The 18,740-nt window shown below is 46.7% G+C and overlaps 1 protein-coding gene across 6 annotated transcripts in view; it reads left to right on the top strand.

Moving 5' to 3' along the window:
* Positions 1-18,740, top strand: part of PHC2 (polyhomeotic homolog 2) — a 48,911-nt gene that overhangs the window by 27,171 nt on the left and 3,000 nt on the right. For all 6 annotated transcript variants that reach the window (XM_070404681.1, XM_070404680.1, XM_070404679.1 and 3 more), the window contains 5 exons: positions 11,267-11,469; positions 13,443-13,572; positions 14,462-14,576; positions 15,611-15,752; positions 16,761-17,037. In XM_070404681.1, the coding sequence (XP_070260782.1) occupies positions 11,267-11,469; positions 13,443-13,572; positions 14,462-14,576; positions 15,611-15,752; positions 16,761-17,037 (867 nt within the window). The remainder of the gene's footprint in view (positions 1-11,266; positions 11,470-13,442; positions 13,573-14,461; positions 14,577-15,610; positions 15,753-16,760; positions 17,038-18,740) is intronic.

Below are 18,740 nucleotides of genomic sequence, written 5' to 3'. Positions count from 1 at the left end.
CCCATATCTCCCATCCTAGATTTTTAATCCCCTCCTATTAGCATATTGGGCCCAGAGGATCCTTGTAGTGAAATAAGCTACCGACCTAAATCCACCCTATGCCCTCGATTTTTCTAGGACAGCCCCAATGTAAAATATTCAATCTATTGTCTGTCAGCCCGGGTGTCTCGATTTTGATTTAGAAAATAGTCACTTTAGCTGTATCTACCCTGCTGTCCTGGCCTTTTCCAGCCTTTTGGCTCTGGGGCATAACGGTAATCCAATTATCATTCACCTGGGATTTTTCTTCCCCTTCTGAGTCAACCCAAATGTTGGAACTGCCAGGATTTCTAGGGGGGCCTGAATACTACAGGCTAATGAGGAAAGGGAATGCCTTCTTTCTCCTTTATTTCTGCCCCCTCCCCATCTTTTATACCAGTACAGGGAAGCTTTTATACATCTGGCAGTGTCCACTGATTAAGGCTCAGGTTTAAGTCATGAGGGATGTAGGGCTTTATGTCATTTGATTCTAGAATAGAAATAACTTACTGTATTGGTTGTAGGGCAAGAGATTCTATCTTGAGTCTTAAGAAACCTGCCTGCACAAGTTTCTTAAGTAGTTTTGGTTTCATTCAGTTACATTTAAAAGACCTCTGTTAGGCTTCTTCATATAAAGAAAGCACTTGCTAGGCACTGAGGAAAATGTAAAAGTGATTTCTCCACACAGCCCCAACATCTGGATCTGTATTTGGAAATGCCCACACTTTTGAGTCAGCTGATAAACTTGTTTTCCCCTGTTTCTGTACCTAAGTTCCAGTCCCTGCAAGGCGGGAGCAGAGCTTCTGGTTTGGCTCATGCACAAGGGCTGGCTTGTTTCACAGAGGGTCCAGCAGATGGGTAGTGGTGCTCTTTTGGCACCTGCCCTTTCCAGGCACTTTTAATCACATGGTCTCTGCCTCTCAGCCCACCCAAGATCTCTTCCCGTGCACACTGGGGAAACAGATACCTTTTTTTTCTAGCCTTAGTCTTGAGAAAGTAGACAGTTTCTTCGCCCACTTTTCTGTTGTTCTTGAGTTGGTTTCTCAGTTATCCAACTGCATTTTTTTTTAATCCTCACCTGAGGATATGTTTTCATTGATTTTGAGAGAGAGGAGACATTTGAGAGAGGAGCATTGATCTGCTGCCTCCTGTATCCGCTCCAACTGGGGATTAAACTTGCAACCCAGGCACATTTCCCTGAAAGGAAGTTGACCCCGCCACCTTTGGGTGTAGGGACGAAGTTCTTGCCAACTGAGCCACTGGGCCAGGGGCAGCCCGGGGCGTCCGACTGCATTTTCATGAGCAATCTCTCCTGGTCTCACCCTCTTCTTTATTTTTCTTGTTTTAAGCTATTGTTTTACTGAATGTGGCACATAGATGCTAAATGAACATTGGTAATTCATCATGTACTCATCTACCAGACCTTTCCACTTCTCTTCTAGGTCCTGGCTTAATTTCTAATTTACCGTGTTAAGTGCACTCAATGTATATTATTCCACTTTCTTTAAAGTAAAGAGAAAAGGAAACTGTCCCAGTAGTGATTCTCCTGGATGTAGGTCTCTTCAGCCATCTTGTCTCTGCATCTCAGTGGTGGATAACTTTTTAGGAAGATGTTTTTAGTGCTTCTCCAGACGGACCTCCTCTGTCGCTGGCTTTCTAGTCTGAGCCAGTTGACCCTGAGACTTCTCTTCCTGCCACCAAAACCCCTTCCCCCATCTGTGACCCTGTGCCTGCTACTGGCTCTGGCTCAGCCCCAGAATCCACTCTTTTTCAGACCACATCCTTTTTCCTGCCTTACTCATTTCCTGTCTCAGATACTTTGGATCCCTTGGTTCTGATTTTTCCGAGGGAGAACAGACTAAGAGAAGAGGAATAAATAGATAAGTCATCTTACAAAATTGGACTGTTCTTGCCTCTGGTCTTGCATGCTCTCACACAGCTTGCCCCCCTCCCTGGGATTTCTTATTTAAGAAAAACAAAAACCAGTGACTATCTCGGAATCAAGAGTTCATGGATGTTTTTTAATCTTTTTCCCTTTGTGAATGTATGCCTGCCTTAGACTCTTCCTCTAAGCCTTTGCCCTTCTTTGGTCTGTGGACCTCATGCTAGTCATTCGGTAACCATTTGCTGAATAAAGTTCACCCACTTCCTATGAAAGTCTTTCACTTACAGATAGCATGGAGCAGTAAGCCAAAATAAAGTAATAACAAAACACGGGAAAAGGATGGTGGTTCCAGTTCTGGTAACACTGTTCTGTGTTAATATGCTATTTACCAAGAGGTACTTCCCCTCTCTTCTTGAGTTAGTCCAAGTTTATATTAAAGTTCTCCCAGCTGTTCAATGCCACTTAATCTCCAGACAGATTTGGTCCCACCCACTAAAAGATTCTCTTCCAAAAATATACATCTACTGAGATGAGAGTAGGGAAGTGAGTCTTCATAAATGATAGTTTCTCTTTTATTCCTTTTATGCCATTTTACAACTGGGAAATGAAGATGATTTTCTGTGGTCAGGAGGGAGCTCACAAAAGTGGTTGTAGAGAGATGCTTTTGTGTTTTCCGCCCCCATGGAAGTGCAGGGTGAGGGCTGGCTGCTTATGCAATCCACTCTGGTGAGTCCTTTGTGCCAGTAACAGAAATGACTCCACAGTGATTTAGCAACTTGTTTGATGGTGATATCAAAGCTGGACTGCCCCTCAAGGCAGAGATCTGAACATATGTAGATTTATGTTTTAAATATTTTTTCATGGCATGGTTTAAACTACAATGTGAGTCCCCAGTTTAAATGACTGAATATGTTTTCTGTTTAAAAGAGTGCTTTTTAAAAATAACTATTTATTCACAACTTAAATAGGTGCAGGTTTCATTTTAAGCATTGACTTATTTTTAAATTTCAGTTTGAATTACTAGCTACATTAGATCACTGACTTGATATGTAAAAATATTCAGACACAGATCATCTTTAATTCAATTTCCTGACATTTTGCGAATAGATAGGAAAATAATCAACCATTTGTTTATCCAAGACAGAAGTCTTACAGATTCTGGACACTTTCCCCATCAATAATAAAAGTAGAATGTAATTGACATGGTCAAGAAATGGGCTGTTTTATAGTTAATCAATAATTATGCAATTTAAAATGGTTAGGTTTTGAAGATTAAAAGTAGAGTAAGAAACATAGCATTACTTTAAATAATAAATTGTTGCTCTGTGATTCAGTGTAAGACCATCTTAGCCAGCATGGTAAACTTAATATTTTTTTCTTCCCCTTCCAAATTATTTATGGTTAGTGGAAAAGGATTGCTTTCCTACTCTTTGAGTCTCCAGATGATTTTTTTTTAGTTTAGATAAGTCCAAAAGAAGAGGACATTCTTTCTACATCTGCTAAAGAAATGATTGCTATTAAACAGGCATCGCCAGTGCTCTAAGAGGAATCCACATGTTGAAAAGAGTCCCCGTTGCTGTTAGGATTTTCTTTAAAGCAAGTATCTGTTTCTTGAATGACTTTCTTCACAGTAAAAGTTATTATACCTCCTCTTAAGAAAAGATGTGTTTTAGATGTCAGCTCTTCTCCAGGATGTTAGGAGGACCAGACCCAATGCTGAGTATTGAGACTGTTGGCAAGAAAGTGAGAGTTCGTGACTGCTTTGAGTTATTTTTAAAGTTTTAGTTGCATGGCTATTATGTCTCAAGTACTATATAATTATCCCTAGTTAGTGATATCTTTAGCATATTTGAAACCATCATACATGGTCTAAGTCCACACCAGCTATATTAAGACATTTTTAAACAATTAAAGCAAATGCCACTTTAAATTAATAACATGAATGTGAATCAAATACTTTTAAAATGAATTAAGTCCACATTTCCAGGACTCCAGTAATCAGTATTAATTTGTTCTGTCAGTTGATTTGTAGCAAAGTAGGGTGAGGGAAAGCCTAAACAATGGTTACAGGAAGGAAGCTCGGGGATGTTTTCCAAGAACTGAAATTACCAGGAGGATTGATTTGCAAGGTATTATCCAGCCCATTATATAGATAAGACAACTGAGGCTTAGTATTCTCCTTCCCTCCTCCCCCGCCCCCAGTCCTTCAGCCATTTATCTAAATGATCCTAAGCTGGTAACCAAATAAATAAATAAGGCATCATTGCCTTTTCTTGTTGTCACCCTGAAAATAATTAGGGAATTTACTAAGCATTCCTAGATATATATTTTTCTGGAGGGTAAACTGTTATAAATTCATCTCCCATGATTTTACCTTTAGCTATAAGAGGCTGGTTTCCTAATTTCTCAGATCTTAATGATGTAACCCTTCTATGGCCAAGTCAGGTCAATTCCACTGTGTTGTACCTGCATTATCTTAATCCTCATGGAAGCCACATGAGACAGAGATTACACCCCATTTTGTAGATAAGGAAACTGAGGCCTTGAGTAACTTGTCCAGGATTACAAACTATGATTTAAGCCTAGAGTCTTTGTGATCCCCAAGTCTTAACTTCCATGTAGCCCAGCTTCTAAATGTAATCAGAGCCAGGGTTTTTCTTATACTCAAATATTTGCTGTAACCTTGCAAGACAGGCAGTGATCCTCATTTTTATAGATGGGAAAACGGAGGCTCAGAGCAGGTACCAATGCTTGAAGCTGCACAGGTGATCCACGATGGACCCAGACTGTGAACCCAAGTCTGACCAAATCCAGTGTTCCTTCCCCTGTGCCCCTCTCCTTTCATCTCCTGCCATGGTGATGCCTCTCCCGTTGGTTGCATTCTCCTTTGAAACCGTAGTGTCTGCTAGAGCACTGTGACAGGAGAATATGTGGGGCCTGCGCCTCGGCATGGGATGCACAGAACCGTCCCCATTTAAGCAGGACTCTTTGAAAACCCCTGCCTGACTGACGCCTCAGTCAGAGGTAGCTGTTATTCCTGTCCTATTGGACGTCCCCCTGTGGTCCTGCAGATGCTGCTGCTGAGTGTGACCTAGCTGTAGAGTTGCAGCACCCGCCTGACTGGGAAGCAGTTCCTGCAGCTGTTTGGAAATCCCCCACGGCTCTGGTTCTGTTGTCCTGAACCACATGGGGGAAGGTGGCTGTTCGCCCCATTGATTCCTTCATAGCTGGGGGTGGCAGCTTGGAAAACATTCAGCTGTTTACAATTCAGCTTATGTACACTTTAGCTGGGGATTGTGGGTGAGTGAGAAGGGCTGCTCTCTTTGCCCGTGTCCTAAGAGACAGCATGAAAGTCAGCTGTATGGTAATGGCTGCCAGTGAGGAGGAGGAGCCCTCCCTAACAGATGCCTCAGCCAGAGTCACTCAGCCCAGATGCTTAAGATCCGAGAAGCATGTCTGCTCTCCAGTCCTCTTCACCCCGACTCACGAGATCATTGTGCAGTGACACCGAGGGCAGGTCTGGGGCCGCCTGGCTCGGCCTCCCGTTCGTTCTGCCGGCCAGCTCACCCCTTTGCTCAGTAAACTTCCCCAAAGGGATCCTCCTGCCACAGCCGTCACTTCCCTCTGGGAGAGGTGCTTCAGATCGGGCTGCTCTTGTTTGCAGAGCCAGGAAGGTGCCCTGAGGAGCAGAATGTGGGTGGCATGTGTGTGAGAGCCTGCTGTGTATCCTCAGGGCAGGGACATCTTGGATGTCTGACAGCTTGGTCCTTAGCAGGATTGAAAAACTAACAAACATTTGGCCTTGGTTCTTTCTGCCTTCTGGTACCTAGGGTCCTACAGTTTTCCCACCACTGAGAGCTCCTTCTGTGTGTTTAGAAGATATTGCCTTCCGAACAAATTGCATCTGTTCCTCTTTGATTCTAAAATGCACAGTTAACTGTGCGCACTTTTCCTCCTCTGGAAAATGAAGATGTTATACGAGGCCCTTCTAACTCTAATCACCTGTGATCTCACACCCAGGATCCAAAATGATCACTCTCCACCCCCACGCCTCCCACTGAACCTTCTGTCCCTACTCTGGGAAGAAAGCTATCTGCTTATCTAAGTGGTTCACAGTGAGGTGTGAATGACCGCAGGTGTATATTTGCATTTTAAAGAAGGTTGTTAACCAAATCAATCTCTTTAATTGATGGGCTCTGTCAGGATCCCAGGATAGAGCCCCACTCCTCCCTCCCTCTTCCCCTCATACTACCCCCCACTTCATTTTCCTACCCTTCCCCTGGGGGGCAGGGGAGGACTGGGGAGGGGGAAAGGAACGCCAACAGATGAGATAGGAAATAGCTTACCTCCCTCACTTGCAGTGACACTAATTTTTTTAGGGGCCCAAATATAACTAAAATCCTAACGGGTGGCCCACAGACCTCTCCACAAGGACTGTGCCGTGTACCCTGGGCTTCCTGCGCTGTGGTTCTGCCCTCTGCTCAGACCAGGCACTGCATCAGCTGCTCTCTGCCCCAGGGGTGTGGTTTCCCTGGGGTCCCTTTGCAGGTGCTCCACTCAGGCTCTCCCCAGAGTGCAGTCCTTCAGGAATCCTGCTGTCACCCTCCAGGCCTCGTGTCTGGCCTGCTAAGCTGGGCATAGTGAGCAGGACTTTAGAGCCAGGAAGGGGCCTGGAGAGGACGCTCTGTGTGGTACAGGTGGCCTTGTTTTCCCATTTGCCCAGCAGAATTTGCTGCAGGCAAATGACCCATGTTATTTATCACCTACTCTGCTTCCTTGAATTCTTTTAACTCCATTAGCTCTGGCTTACTCCTGCTATAGCCAAGCAAGGCTAGTTAGAAGCCTTGTTGAGTAAAATACTCTCTCCTGTTGTCTAGAGAAAGGAGGGAACGTGTTGGTCCAGCTGAGGGGGTGGAAGGAGAAGCTGTGCTTGCCCCCCATTTCCTCTGGAGTCAGGTCTTCGCGGCAACTAGAATGAGCAGCCAGGCCATGTGCAATAGCCACAGTGGATATTAGTACTAAATGTATTCCGGAATAACTGATGATGATGATGTCTTATCTGTGCATGTAAACAACGTCAGAACTGGTTCTGAAGTGGTCCAAGTTTTGCATAGCTTGGGCCAGCAGGACCTCTCTCTGCAGAGGGCAGGAGAGCTCAGCCTCTCTGGACATCTACCAGTGATCCTTTGGGCCTGCCCATTTCCATAGGCAACTCCTGGCCTCTGCCCCTAGAGGTCATTGTGCCTTTCCAAGTGCCTGGAGCTGGCGTAAATGTTTCCCTGCCTTAACAGAAAGAAGTGGGCCAAGGAATAGCTCTTAGGCTTCTTTATAGCCAGGTACCCAGAAATGCCACTCTTATAGACAGGCACCAGCCTAGCTGCTCTCAAATCATTATAGCCTTAGAAGTAATTTTACAAATCTCAGTTGCTGGCAAGTTGCTTATTTTGAGACTAGGGAGACCTGTTGAAACCATGGTTTCATATATTCCAGTTTAACAGACATTAAGGGTCTGTCATATAGTGGACATTGCATTAGCCTCTGGAGATACAGAGGTGACTAAGATATAGCCCCTGCCTAAAGAAACGTGCTCTGCCTAGTGAAGGGGACCAACCCCGAAGCAGATCATTTCACAGACAAGGCCATTGTGGTCCTTCCCACATTATCCCGCCCCTATTAGGGCTATTTCTGCCAGAGCCTGAGTGAGACCAGAATTGAGAGCCACCCGAAAGGTTGAGACATTATGTAACGACTGCCCCAGACATACTGTTCTCTTCATTCTGGTCTGAATACTTGGCCCTTACGGTCAGCTTCAATTAACGGCTAGATTCTACCTTCCCCCAGCACCAGCACCACAGATGCTTGGCTTTACTCCCACAGCCTCCTGGACTCATGGTGTCCTGACCTTCCCCTTTCAGGTTTCAGGTGCCTAACTCTGTACAAAGGTATTTGAGATCCCTGGGAATCCCAGGCATCCCTTGCAGCCTAGGACTGATCCAGAGAATTGAGAAAGGACACATTCCAAACGGTAGAGTATTGCTTTGTCTCGGTCTTTTATCTGGCCTCCGGGCCAGCAGGGCAGGTTTCTGCAAGTTTCCCTATTAAGCTGCTTTTCCCCAAGCAGGCCGCAGAGCAGTCTGGGAGAGCGGGGAAGCAGATTAAATTAATCGCAGTGTGCTGAGCCTGGCGGGGGTGAGATTGTGTTTTGTCATTCCACAAATAGCCCAAACTCCTTTGTTACTAAAGCAGATGAGGAGGTATTTACTACAAGATGAATGTGAAGCGAAGCAGTGTCTGCAAACCTGTGCCTTCATACAACATGCTCATCTGTCCCTTGGATTCTGTCTCTCCTGTAACCCGCCCCAGTGATAACGGGAGTGATAGTCTCTAATGTTACGGTGAAAGGGTTTCTCCGTTTGTTGGCTCTCTCGCCTCTGAGCTGGTGAAGGCACCTCTCACCACTGTATTTGGCATGAGGGAAGAATCTGACCTCAAAAGAGTTGTCCCGCCTTACAGTGTATATTAATAGACACAGATCTGAGAGGCAGGAGGGAAGGGATGAGGGGGAAGGGGAGGAGTCCGGCAAAGATAGATCCCATGAAAGGAGACAGGGATCAGAGGCTGTTTGGTGGTGAGTAGCATTGAAAAGAGCAGGGGGTGGGAGTGATCCCAGAATTCAGGGAAGAATGGATTCATAAACTAAAGGAATTATAAACTAAAACACGGAAGTCACTAATTTCCCTCCACCTGTTCTCTTAATATAACAAAAATCTTATCAACCTGATCTCTTAGACCATTACATTGATATGTTTGCAGTAACTGGGTAGACTTTAAAAGATGCAGGCCAAGAAGACCTAGGATGATGATGAACTTGAATCCTTTTTATATACAAGAAACAGTTGGAAGAGCAGAGGGAGTTGGGCCTGGAGGAGAGAAGTATTCTGGGGTCATGAGTGGCATTCTTCATGCCACCTGAGCATTTCCTAGTGTGCTAGCACTACACTGCTGTTGATTCATTCTCTCATTTAGTCCTCACAGCGACACAGTGAGGTAAGTATTGTTATTGTCCTTACTTTACGCCAGTGAAACTGAGGCTCAAGGAACAATGAGGACGTGCCACTGACACTTCAGTGATAGAGAGACCAGCCTCTAAGACAGGTCCCAGCCCGTGTTTCTGCCCATTACACAAACAGGATTAGCCTTGTTCTGTGTGGTCTTAAGGAACACAGCCAGGATAAGTGGGCAGAAATTAACAGCAGATAGATTTGGGGCTCATTATAAGGAAGAACTTTTCATTGAACTGCCCAAGGTGGGAACAAACTACTTCAGAGATAGTGAGCTCCTTTGTCACAAAAGATATTTAAACAAATGCCGGGAAATCTCTGGGTGGGGGTATGACAGAGCAGGTGTAAGCAGTGGTGAGAGGATGCCCAGAATTTCTCATCTTGATTCTGTAATCTATGGTTCATTAGAGTAACCAGACAATCTTTTACGAGGCTCTAATAAGGAAGAAATAGCCATCATCTAAAAATAAAATTTTAACTTACACAGTAAGCTTTCTAATTATCTGTTCATCATTTTAAATAAAATATATACTCAATTTGAATTTTGAAAACATTTTTAAAGCAGAGGAAATGTAGTTATGTCAATGCAGACTTAAATATTTAAAATTTAAGAGCAGAGAAAAGTAACTTGATTATGTAATTAACTCAGTCCACCTAGTTATTCATAGTTTGTGAAAGAAAGATTTTTATTTTCAGTTCCCAAATGCCTTTCATGTTAGAAAGATTTCAAAAGAGGGGAAAGTTTCTATCTTTACAAAAAGAGCCAAAGCTATAAATAATTCTCACAACCAAGAAGAATTTTTTCAAAGGCCATCAATTACATCTCTTGGATGACTCCTGCTCAGCAGTGAAGTTTATTAGAGTTGAATTAGGCAGGTCTGAGTACTGGAGCATGTGTCGTAGCCACCAACTCTTTTTCATCAAAAAAAGATTTATCCTGGCTTATTTGAGCATTGGGGCTACTAGTAAGAAATGAGCCAGTTATAAAGCTTTTCTAAAATGAGTTTATTTTGATTTCTCTGTGCTGCATAATTAGACGCTGTTCCATCGTAGGATTTGAGATCTTTAACATGAAATAAGAGCATCTTCATGGAAAGTTTTGTGCAGACGTGGCTTAGCTAATAAATTTATTGAAATCGTTTTTAAAGTAACACACAAATACAGACTGGTTTATACTTAATAGGCTGTTGCAGTAAAAAAAAAAAAAAAAAAAAAAAAAAAAGCCTTTTCTTTCCTTTTCCCCCCTTTCTTAGGAAGTTCCAGGTTAAAGGCAGCCTCAGGCCTCCTGGGCAGCTGGTGGTGGTAGAGAATGACTCTGAGAAGGGGGGTAGAGTTTCAGAAGTGAGGTGACGAAGGCTTGCACCTCTAAACGACTCCTGAGAGGTGCTGTTGGAAGTGGAGAAGAGGCGGCCATTGCGGTGTGGTTCTGTATGGATACCCGTCACCCTTTTGGAGCACCCTGTTAGGTCTTTCAGAGGAAGGCCAGGGGTCCAGGAGAGGAGAACTCAGGAAAGGTTGTCCACAGAGGGACAGAGGGAAGGAGTCTGTGGTTGGCTGAGCATCAGACCGGATATGGAGCTGACAGCGGGCAAGAGGCTTGACTGAGCACAGGACCAGCAGAAGCAGCACGGAAGGCCTCCGCTCGGCCTCGCAGCCTCCTGGGTGGAGAATGGAGCAGGGTATCTTAATGCAGTGACCTGAGTCCCAGGCTCTGGACAGTCAGATCTATGTTACCGTGTTTACTTGGGGTTCAGCTCCCCAAATTCCCTTTGCATTGATTTCTGGAATTCAGTACTCTGACATTTCACCGGACACTTTCAGTCTAACCCTTTTCCAAGGAACCTCATTGAAGGTTCACTTGAACTCTTTCCCCCAAACCTGTTATACCCCTAGCCTTCTGTCTAGTTCAGCTTCTCAATCTGGTTTCAGATACCAGTTTGAATATATTTTCTCCCTTGAACTGAATGTTACTTTGTTTGTCCATATCAATATTGACCAAGTTCTTAACACCTCAAAGGCAAGATTCTTGTCTGTTCCCCTAGTTGAATTGTTAGCACAGTTGGAAGTCTACGAAACACTGCCAGCTGATTAGTTGCATTGCTGCACAACTGATTGGAGTCACACCTGGTGCTGTGTCCCTTGACACCACATCAAATAGGTGGTTGAGGGAGGGGACTGCTTGGTTTGCATTGTCGCTTGGCTCCACCGAAGGTACCAGGCTCGTGTTGAACCCCTGTGCTCCTCCTGGGCTGGACCAGGTTCTGACCTCCCCTGCTTGTGTTTCCCTACTTTCCCTGTACAGAGACAGGGCAGGGCATTGTTCATGCACTGACCGACCTCAGCAGCCCCGGCATGACCTCAGGGAACGGAAATTCTGCCTCCAGCATCGCCGGCACTGCCCCCCAGAATGGTGAGAATAAACCACCACAGGCCATTGTGAAACCCCAAATCCTGACGCATGTTATCGAAGGGTTTGTGATCCAGGAGGGGGCGGAGCCTTTCCCGGTACGGACTACTTCTTTTCCCCTCTTTTTTCTTTCTTTTCTTTTTTTTAAGTATAATTTGGATGTGTATTAGAATATTTTATGTTTCCATGTAAAATTTCCAAAAATGTGAAATAGTTGTTCTTTCCCTGCTAATTTTCCCCAAAGGAATGTCAGAACCATTTTCTTTCTAGGATTGAGCAGCATCCTGAGGTCCACAGGGGGTCAGTGATTAGGAATAATGGGCAAGAAGCCTTGTTTAGAAGTTCCCAACATAGACTCCGCTGTGTCCCGGCTGGTGATATGTGTCCCCCTTGGTTAGAAGGGAGTTCTCCTTGGCATGTTTGGTGGACTTTGGGAAATGAAACCCCATTCAGTTTTGAATACTAAAACCTCTGCATGGCAAAACTGGCCAGTCAGAGAACAAAAGGAACCTGTACAGAAGAGAATTCTTCAGATGCATCTGAAACGAAGAGAATAGGGTTGTGGCTGGGGACAGAGCCTCTAAAGGGGAGTGAATGAAAGTGAGGGCACTTCAGAAAGGGCACAGTCAAGTGTCTCCAATCCTCCTATATAATAAAAGGCTAATAAGCAAATCAACAGAACTGCGGAATGGTTGCTATGATGAGCACTGACCACCAGGGGGCAGATGCTCAACGCAGGAGCTGCCCCCTGGTGGTCATTGTGCTCCCACAGGTGGAGTGCCCCTCAGCCAGAAGCTGGGCTCACAGCTGGTGAGCGCAGCGGCGGTGGTGGGAGCATCTCCCACCTCTGCAGCAGCGCTAAGGATGTCCGACTGCCAAGAGGGCACAGGCCGGGCTGAGGGACCCCCCAAGTGCATGAATTTTGTGCACCGGGCCTCTAGTTAAAGCATAAGACCAAAGGGAAATATAAAAGAATCAAGAAAATGCTTATTAGAACAAAGCAGCCAAAGCTGATTCTGCTCAGTGCAGACTGGTGAGGACAGGTGGTACTGCTGTGTGGGTGGGAGGAGCCTAGAGCCAGTGCACATAGCCCCTCCTGTGATAAAAGTATCTGTTAGAGACATACGATCCTCATGGGATGCCATCTGCCTCCTGCTCGTTCTCTGGATCCATAAGTGATTTGAATAGTCAGCAAAAGACTATGCTTGATTAACTGAGAAGGATGGCCTGCCCTTCTGAAATGCCAAAGGACGCATAGGTTCTTGTCCTCTTTTCCTCTGGAGGTCGTTCAAGGCCTGTGGCAAAGAAATTCACATGGCGCACCTTAGTTATGAATAGCTCTAGGCCTATGACATCCCTTCCCTCATCAGACTAGGTCTTCCCCTTGGCCTCCTGGAGCAACACCAGAAACCAGCCGATCTCTCAGGGTGATGCAGATTCAGTAACACCCCAGTATTGCTCTAGCGATCTGGCCACGGGGCTGCCTGAACAAAGGCAACTAAGGGAGGACCAAACGAATGAATTAGCCAATCTGGGATCCTTGCAACCATAGAGGGCATTTTTGCTCTTAGCCCAGAGTTCATTTTTTTCCTACTGCCTTCCATGGCTGTGTGTACGTCTGCCTTGGGTAGGGCAGTGGTAAGATAGAGAACAGTAAGAAATTTTAAAATGGTTGTTGAGACACACACACACACACACACACACACACACACACTCACACTCACACACAGCCTTGGCTGTGTTCCTGCCTGGTGGCATGTGAACACTGCTGGCAGTGTGGGAAACTCCAGTCTCTGCCTCATCTCTGCCCCTTAGACACTGGGAAGGGTAGATATTTTCCTAACCTCCCGAGGCATCCATTGGTGCTGGATTGAAGCCATCCCTTCAGTCTCCAGTAGCATCCTGCCTCATGAGCTAACAGCGAAATAGGCCTTTTACAGGGCTTACTTGGATGATGATATAGGGGCTGGCATCTATGCCTGGATGCTTTATACGTGTAATTTTGGTGAGGCTGGATAAGGAAGCATTTCCCAGCTAACCCTCATGGCCTCCATGTCACCATGTCCTCTAGGTGGGACGCTCGTCCCTGCTGGTGGGGAATCTCAAAAAGAAGTATGCACAGGGGTTTTTGCCTGAGAAACTTCCACAGCAGGACCATACCACCACCACTGACTCCGAGATGGAGGAGCCCTATCTGCAAGGTAAGCATCTCAGACTCGGAACGCTGGGGGTGTGTGTAGCCACATAGGACGTAGGCAAGTCTGGAAAAGCAAGCCTTCCCCACTTCCTTTCTTGGTATCCATGGAGGAACTCGGAGCCAGGGCGTGTGTGAACATGTCGGCTTACTGATCATTTCCTCCAGTGCCTTCCCAGCTCCTAAGAAGCAGGGACAGAAGTCCCTGTCCTCGGGGAACTGTCTCTGCCCTGCCTGCCCTCCAGCCAACCACAGGACTCTAAGGCTCTTCTCCAGTGTGAGTTACTGGAGAGTGGTAGGGCTTGAGGAGCGGCCGGGCCACCCATGCCCTTCCTCCACCTCCTCGGGAGCCTGCACTCAGCACGGCCCAGCTCTGAGGCTCAGTGGCGGCCAGATAGGGACTGCACTGGTCACTTGAGCCACTGATAAATGGAAGGAGGGGCCTGTGTAGGTTACAGAACTGGATTCTGTTACCCAGGTTAGCAGCCAATAGACAGATTGAGGTGGGTGGGGAAGGACAGTTGTTCCTTCATGAGCTTCCACCCAGCTCAGATCAGTTGTGGCAGCATCCAGAGTGCTCCCTTTGAGCTCCTCTCTCCCAGGATCAGGAAGGGTGCTGCTACATCTTCACCTGTGGGCGCCTCAGGCTCATAGCACTTAGACAAGAGAATGGTCAGTGCCATAGGGACAGAAGTCAGATCCTTTTGAGTACTTTCCAGGGAGGGAAACAGCTCTTCCAAAAACAGTGACAGAGAAGGCTCAGCATTTCCCAAGCTAGGCAGCTGTGTGTGTCACAGCTGTGAGAACATGAGCAGGCAGGCAGAGTAGGGAGGCCCTGTGATGGGGCTGTTGACAATTGCTCGTTCTCCAAACTTATCAGTTTTCATACATTTCAGAATCCAAAGAGGAGGGTACTCCCCTCAAACTCAAGTGTGAGCTCTGTGGCCGGGTGGACTTTGCCTACAAGTTCAAGCGTTCCAAGCGCTTCTGTTCCATGGCCTGTGCAAAAAGGTGAGTGGCTCGGCCCCCCACCCCCTGTGCTGTGCCCAGCCCCTGCCCTCCCCCAGGATTGCGCCTTTGATCCTGCTCCTGTGTCCCACCTCCCTTCAGTAATAGTTCATCCCAAGAGGCCGGGGGGTGTGGCTTACCAGCTCCCCATTTCCTGTGCCTGCCTGGAAGCAGCACTGCGTCACTAATCCCCGCAGAGAACCCCCACCAGCAGATGCGAGAGAGCAGCCCAGAATGGAGGGAGGAGGCACAGAAGGAAGCAGGGCTTCAGTGTGGCTGCCTCCTGGGTCCCCTTGGCCCAGCCTCTTTTCCTGCCCATCCCCTTATGGCAAGCCCTCCCCTGGGAGCTTTTCCCCGAGCACTGCACTAGTGACAGTTCCTCATGAGCTTCCACCAGCTTAGGAAACTAATGATCCTAGTAAAAACCAGCCGTATTGGATGAGAGCCTATGTGTGCAGGGCAGTGGGTATTCATTGTGTCATCTAACCTTCAAGACAACTCTGAGGCAGTTGTTGCTATTGTCTTCTTTACACACAGTTTGGGAACTGAGGCATGAATGATAAATAATTGTGCCTGAAGTCACAGAGCTGGGGGGGTTTAGATCGTCTGACTCTATAACCCTCTGTGGTCTTTGTACCAAGGTGGACAAGGCGGCTGCCCTAGAAGCCCTGAGCCCCCCAAAGAGAAGAACTCTAGGCCCCAGGCACCCATGTTCTGCAGGCCAACTAGAGTAAGGCTTCCTCAGCCCTCATCCCCTCAGGCTGTGCTGGAGGGGATCAGGGCACTTCAGTGAAGCCTCACCAAGTTGCTCTCCAGCAGGACCATGGACAGGAGTTTCTTAGCACAGGTAGTATTGCAGCAGAGTGTGTCTGCAATGAGTTATCACCAGGATCCAATTTATGTCAAGTGACAGATTTAGGATTAGAATGAATGAATAGACGGACACGGGTTTGCCACATAGCTTGGCTGCTCTTCTTCTGCCAGAGGCCTGTGCACCCTATGACTGCTGACTTCTTGTGTTCCCCTGACTCTGGCAGGTACAATGTGGGATGCACCAAACGAGTGGGGCTTTTCCACTCAGACCGGAGCAAGTTGCAGAAGGCAGGAGCCACGACCCACAACCGCCGTCGGGCCAGCAAAGCCAGTCTGCCAACTCTTACCAAGGATACCAAGAAGCAGGTGAGAGGGCTGGCCGAGCCTGAAGCTCCATCCTCACTGTCCCCATGCCTTTTCTGCCCACATCAGCAGGCTCTGTCAGATCAAGCCTTCCCCGTGTCCCTTCATGTAGTTCAAGCATGTCAAACTCACAGGCTAACACGGGCCAAATAAACAAGGTGTAAGTTTATGTGGGCCGCAAAAAAAACAAAAGCTTCAATTTTCATAGAAACGTAGGTTTATTTTGATTAAAGATATGCTGAATACAAAGGGCTGAAATAAATGAGTAATTGTTAACATAAAATAATAGAACATTTTAATAAAAATTTGTATTTTTTCTTGGACATTAACTTACCAGATACTGAGTAACTGCACAAATCAATAAGCATAACGCAAATAAACCTATTTTCTTATTCTCTGAAAGCGAAATATTTCCTGTTGCACACACCAAACAAGTCAGTACAAGACTAATGACATGGCAGTCAGCTGCTAAAATATTCGCTGCTAGTATTAGTGGAGAGAAATGGTGCGCCTGTGCGTAAGGCGCATAAGGGAAATGAATGAACACGATTATAGTAATCAGTCATTGGCGAATGTTGTAGTTTGTTATTACTAGTTATGTATAACAGGATATTGTAAAAATTAAGTTACGAAATTTTTATTAAAATGTTTCTTACATACCGTTATATTGGCTGGGCTACAAAAATACTCGTTGTGGGCTGCATGCAGTCCGTGGGCCTCGAGTTTAACATGCTTGATGTAGATCCATGGGTGCCTATGAGGTGACTCCGTTTTCAGTGACCTTGCCCCAACATCATCCCTCCCGGTTTGCCTTCATCCATGGCCTCAAGTGTGGCACTTACTCCAGTACTGACTCCATAGGTCCAGAGCGGGACAGCACAGAAGGTACTTTTTGGAACTCAGAGATAGGTAGTAGTAGACCAAGTAGAGAAGGGAAATGCACCTGCCTTTGCCCATCACTGTACTAGAGATGGTTTAGTCCCCATTCTGAAGAAACTTTCTCTCTCCCAGCCAACAGGCTCTGTACCCCTTTCGGTTACTGCTGCATTGCAGCTAACACATAGCCAGGAAGACTCCAGCCGTTGCTCAGATAACTCAAGCTACGAGGAACCCCTGTCACCCATCTCAGCCAGCTCATCCACCTCCCGCCGGCGACAAGGCCAACGCGACCTGGAGCTCCCTGACATGCACATGCGGGACCTGGTGGGCATGGGACACCACTTCCTGCCAAGTGAGCCCACCAAATGGAATGTAGAAGATGTCTACGAGTTCATCCGCTCTCTACCAGGTGAGGCCCTTGGAGGTTCCACACCTGCATGGAAGGCGAGAGATGAGAGGGAGTGAGAGATCTCACCTCCGCCACCAGCAAAGATTAGGCAGCTCAGTTAATGACTCAGGTTCATGAACTGGGTACAAAGATGATGGTGATGAGGTTTCATAGCTAGAGCTTCCATTCTAGCACAGAACACTAAAATTTTAAAGCTATAATTGGATATAGTTAATGGATATATTTACGTGTGTGAATATAGTTGTGTGTGTGAAACACAGAGGTGATAATGTAATGAACCCTGTGTCCTGTGCAGGTTGGGAGGAGTGACAGGTGGGAGTGTAGGAAATCTGTCAGGAACATCAGGAACAGGTATAGGATAACTGCTGTAGACATGCCGTTCAAAAAATGTAAACTGAATGACAGTGGACAGGTAGGCCCTTGCCAGGTGAAGTGATGCAGAGGCAGCAGCGTGAGGCATGAAGACGGGAAAGTGCAGGATGCAGCTGGGAACTCCACAGAAGCCTGTGTGGTGCAGCGCAAGTGGTTCTGAGGGCTGGCATCCAGAGATGAGCCCTGAAAGGCAAACCTCACACCATCTGGGATACCAACGCTCTTCTGTCTTCCTGCCAGTTGCACCCAGCCAGTGACCAGGTCAGGCACTGACGGCAACCACAGGCCTGACACTCGGGGCCTGGAGTGGGGGTAGTTGTCAAGAGCACAGACTTCTGAGTCAGACAGACCCCGGCTCTGCCAGTTAACCCAGTGTGTTAGTTATCACACAGTTACTGTGAGCAGTTCTGCCGCAGGGTCCCTTTTGAGATTTTGATTAAGATGTCGACAGGTCAAGGCTAAGGTTCTCTGAAGGCTTGATTGGGGCCTCACTCACATGATTCTCAACTTGGGTATGGCTGTTGGCAAGAGGCCGTTTCTCCACATGGGCGTCTTCAGAGCACTCACGCTTGAGTCTTCTCTTGACATACAGCCAGTATTTGCCACCGGCGTTGTTCCAGGAGAGCAAGGTGGAAGCCACTGTGCCCTTTACGATCTGGGCTCGGGCACCACACACAGTGCTGTCAGTCTCACAGCATCTTCCTGGGCTCCCAGGTAAACCCTGTTCGTTTTGTGAGAGGCTCAGGAGGACATGAAAGGGAAGCAAGGATTGTTGGGAGCTCTTTGGAGGCTGCTTACATAGCTCCCCAGGGACTCATAGCCCCTCATGTAGAAACACTCTCAGCCCCTACTGGGTTCTCTTGAGGCTCATTCCATTGCAGCAGCAATTTGAAACCGAGGATCTCGTCATCTAACTCAGGACCAGGCACGAATGAGCCTGCTCTTCAAATAAATAATTCCTCTTAACTTTAAGACGTGAGAACTAGAGACAGGTTACCCGTTTTCCTTCACAAATTCCAAATGTGGGTGGGATAGGGATAGGATAACTATTGTAGACATGTCGTTCAAAAGGGGGGACACTGCCGCAGCGGTTCCTAAACCTAGCGGGGCACATGTTGGCATTTCCTTCACTAGGACGCACAGCCTGGGAGTGATTCTCTTTAACTCCTGGTTCCACTCTCTGAGTCATTCTTCCTCTCCTATGAAAGCTAGCCTTAGTTTTCTTAGCCTGTTTCCTGCTGCTTTTCAGGTTGTATTACCTCTGACCCTTTCAGTTTAAGTGAGCAGCACTCTGCCAATATGATTCTCTTAAAATATTTGTTGGCCCCTCA

This window comes from Myotis yumanensis, unplaced genomic scaffold (assembly GCF_028538775.1).
Source record: "Myotis yumanensis isolate MYYU_CA2020_CCGP unplaced genomic scaffold, mMyoYum1.0.hap1 SCAF_2, whole genome shotgun sequence".
In the NCBI taxonomy this organism is placed as follows: domain Eukaryota; kingdom Metazoa; phylum Chordata; class Mammalia; order Chiroptera; family Vespertilionidae; genus Myotis; species Myotis yumanensis.
The sequence above is the reverse complement of the archived record's forward strand: the minus strand, read 5'-3'. Positions and strand labels throughout refer to the sequence as shown.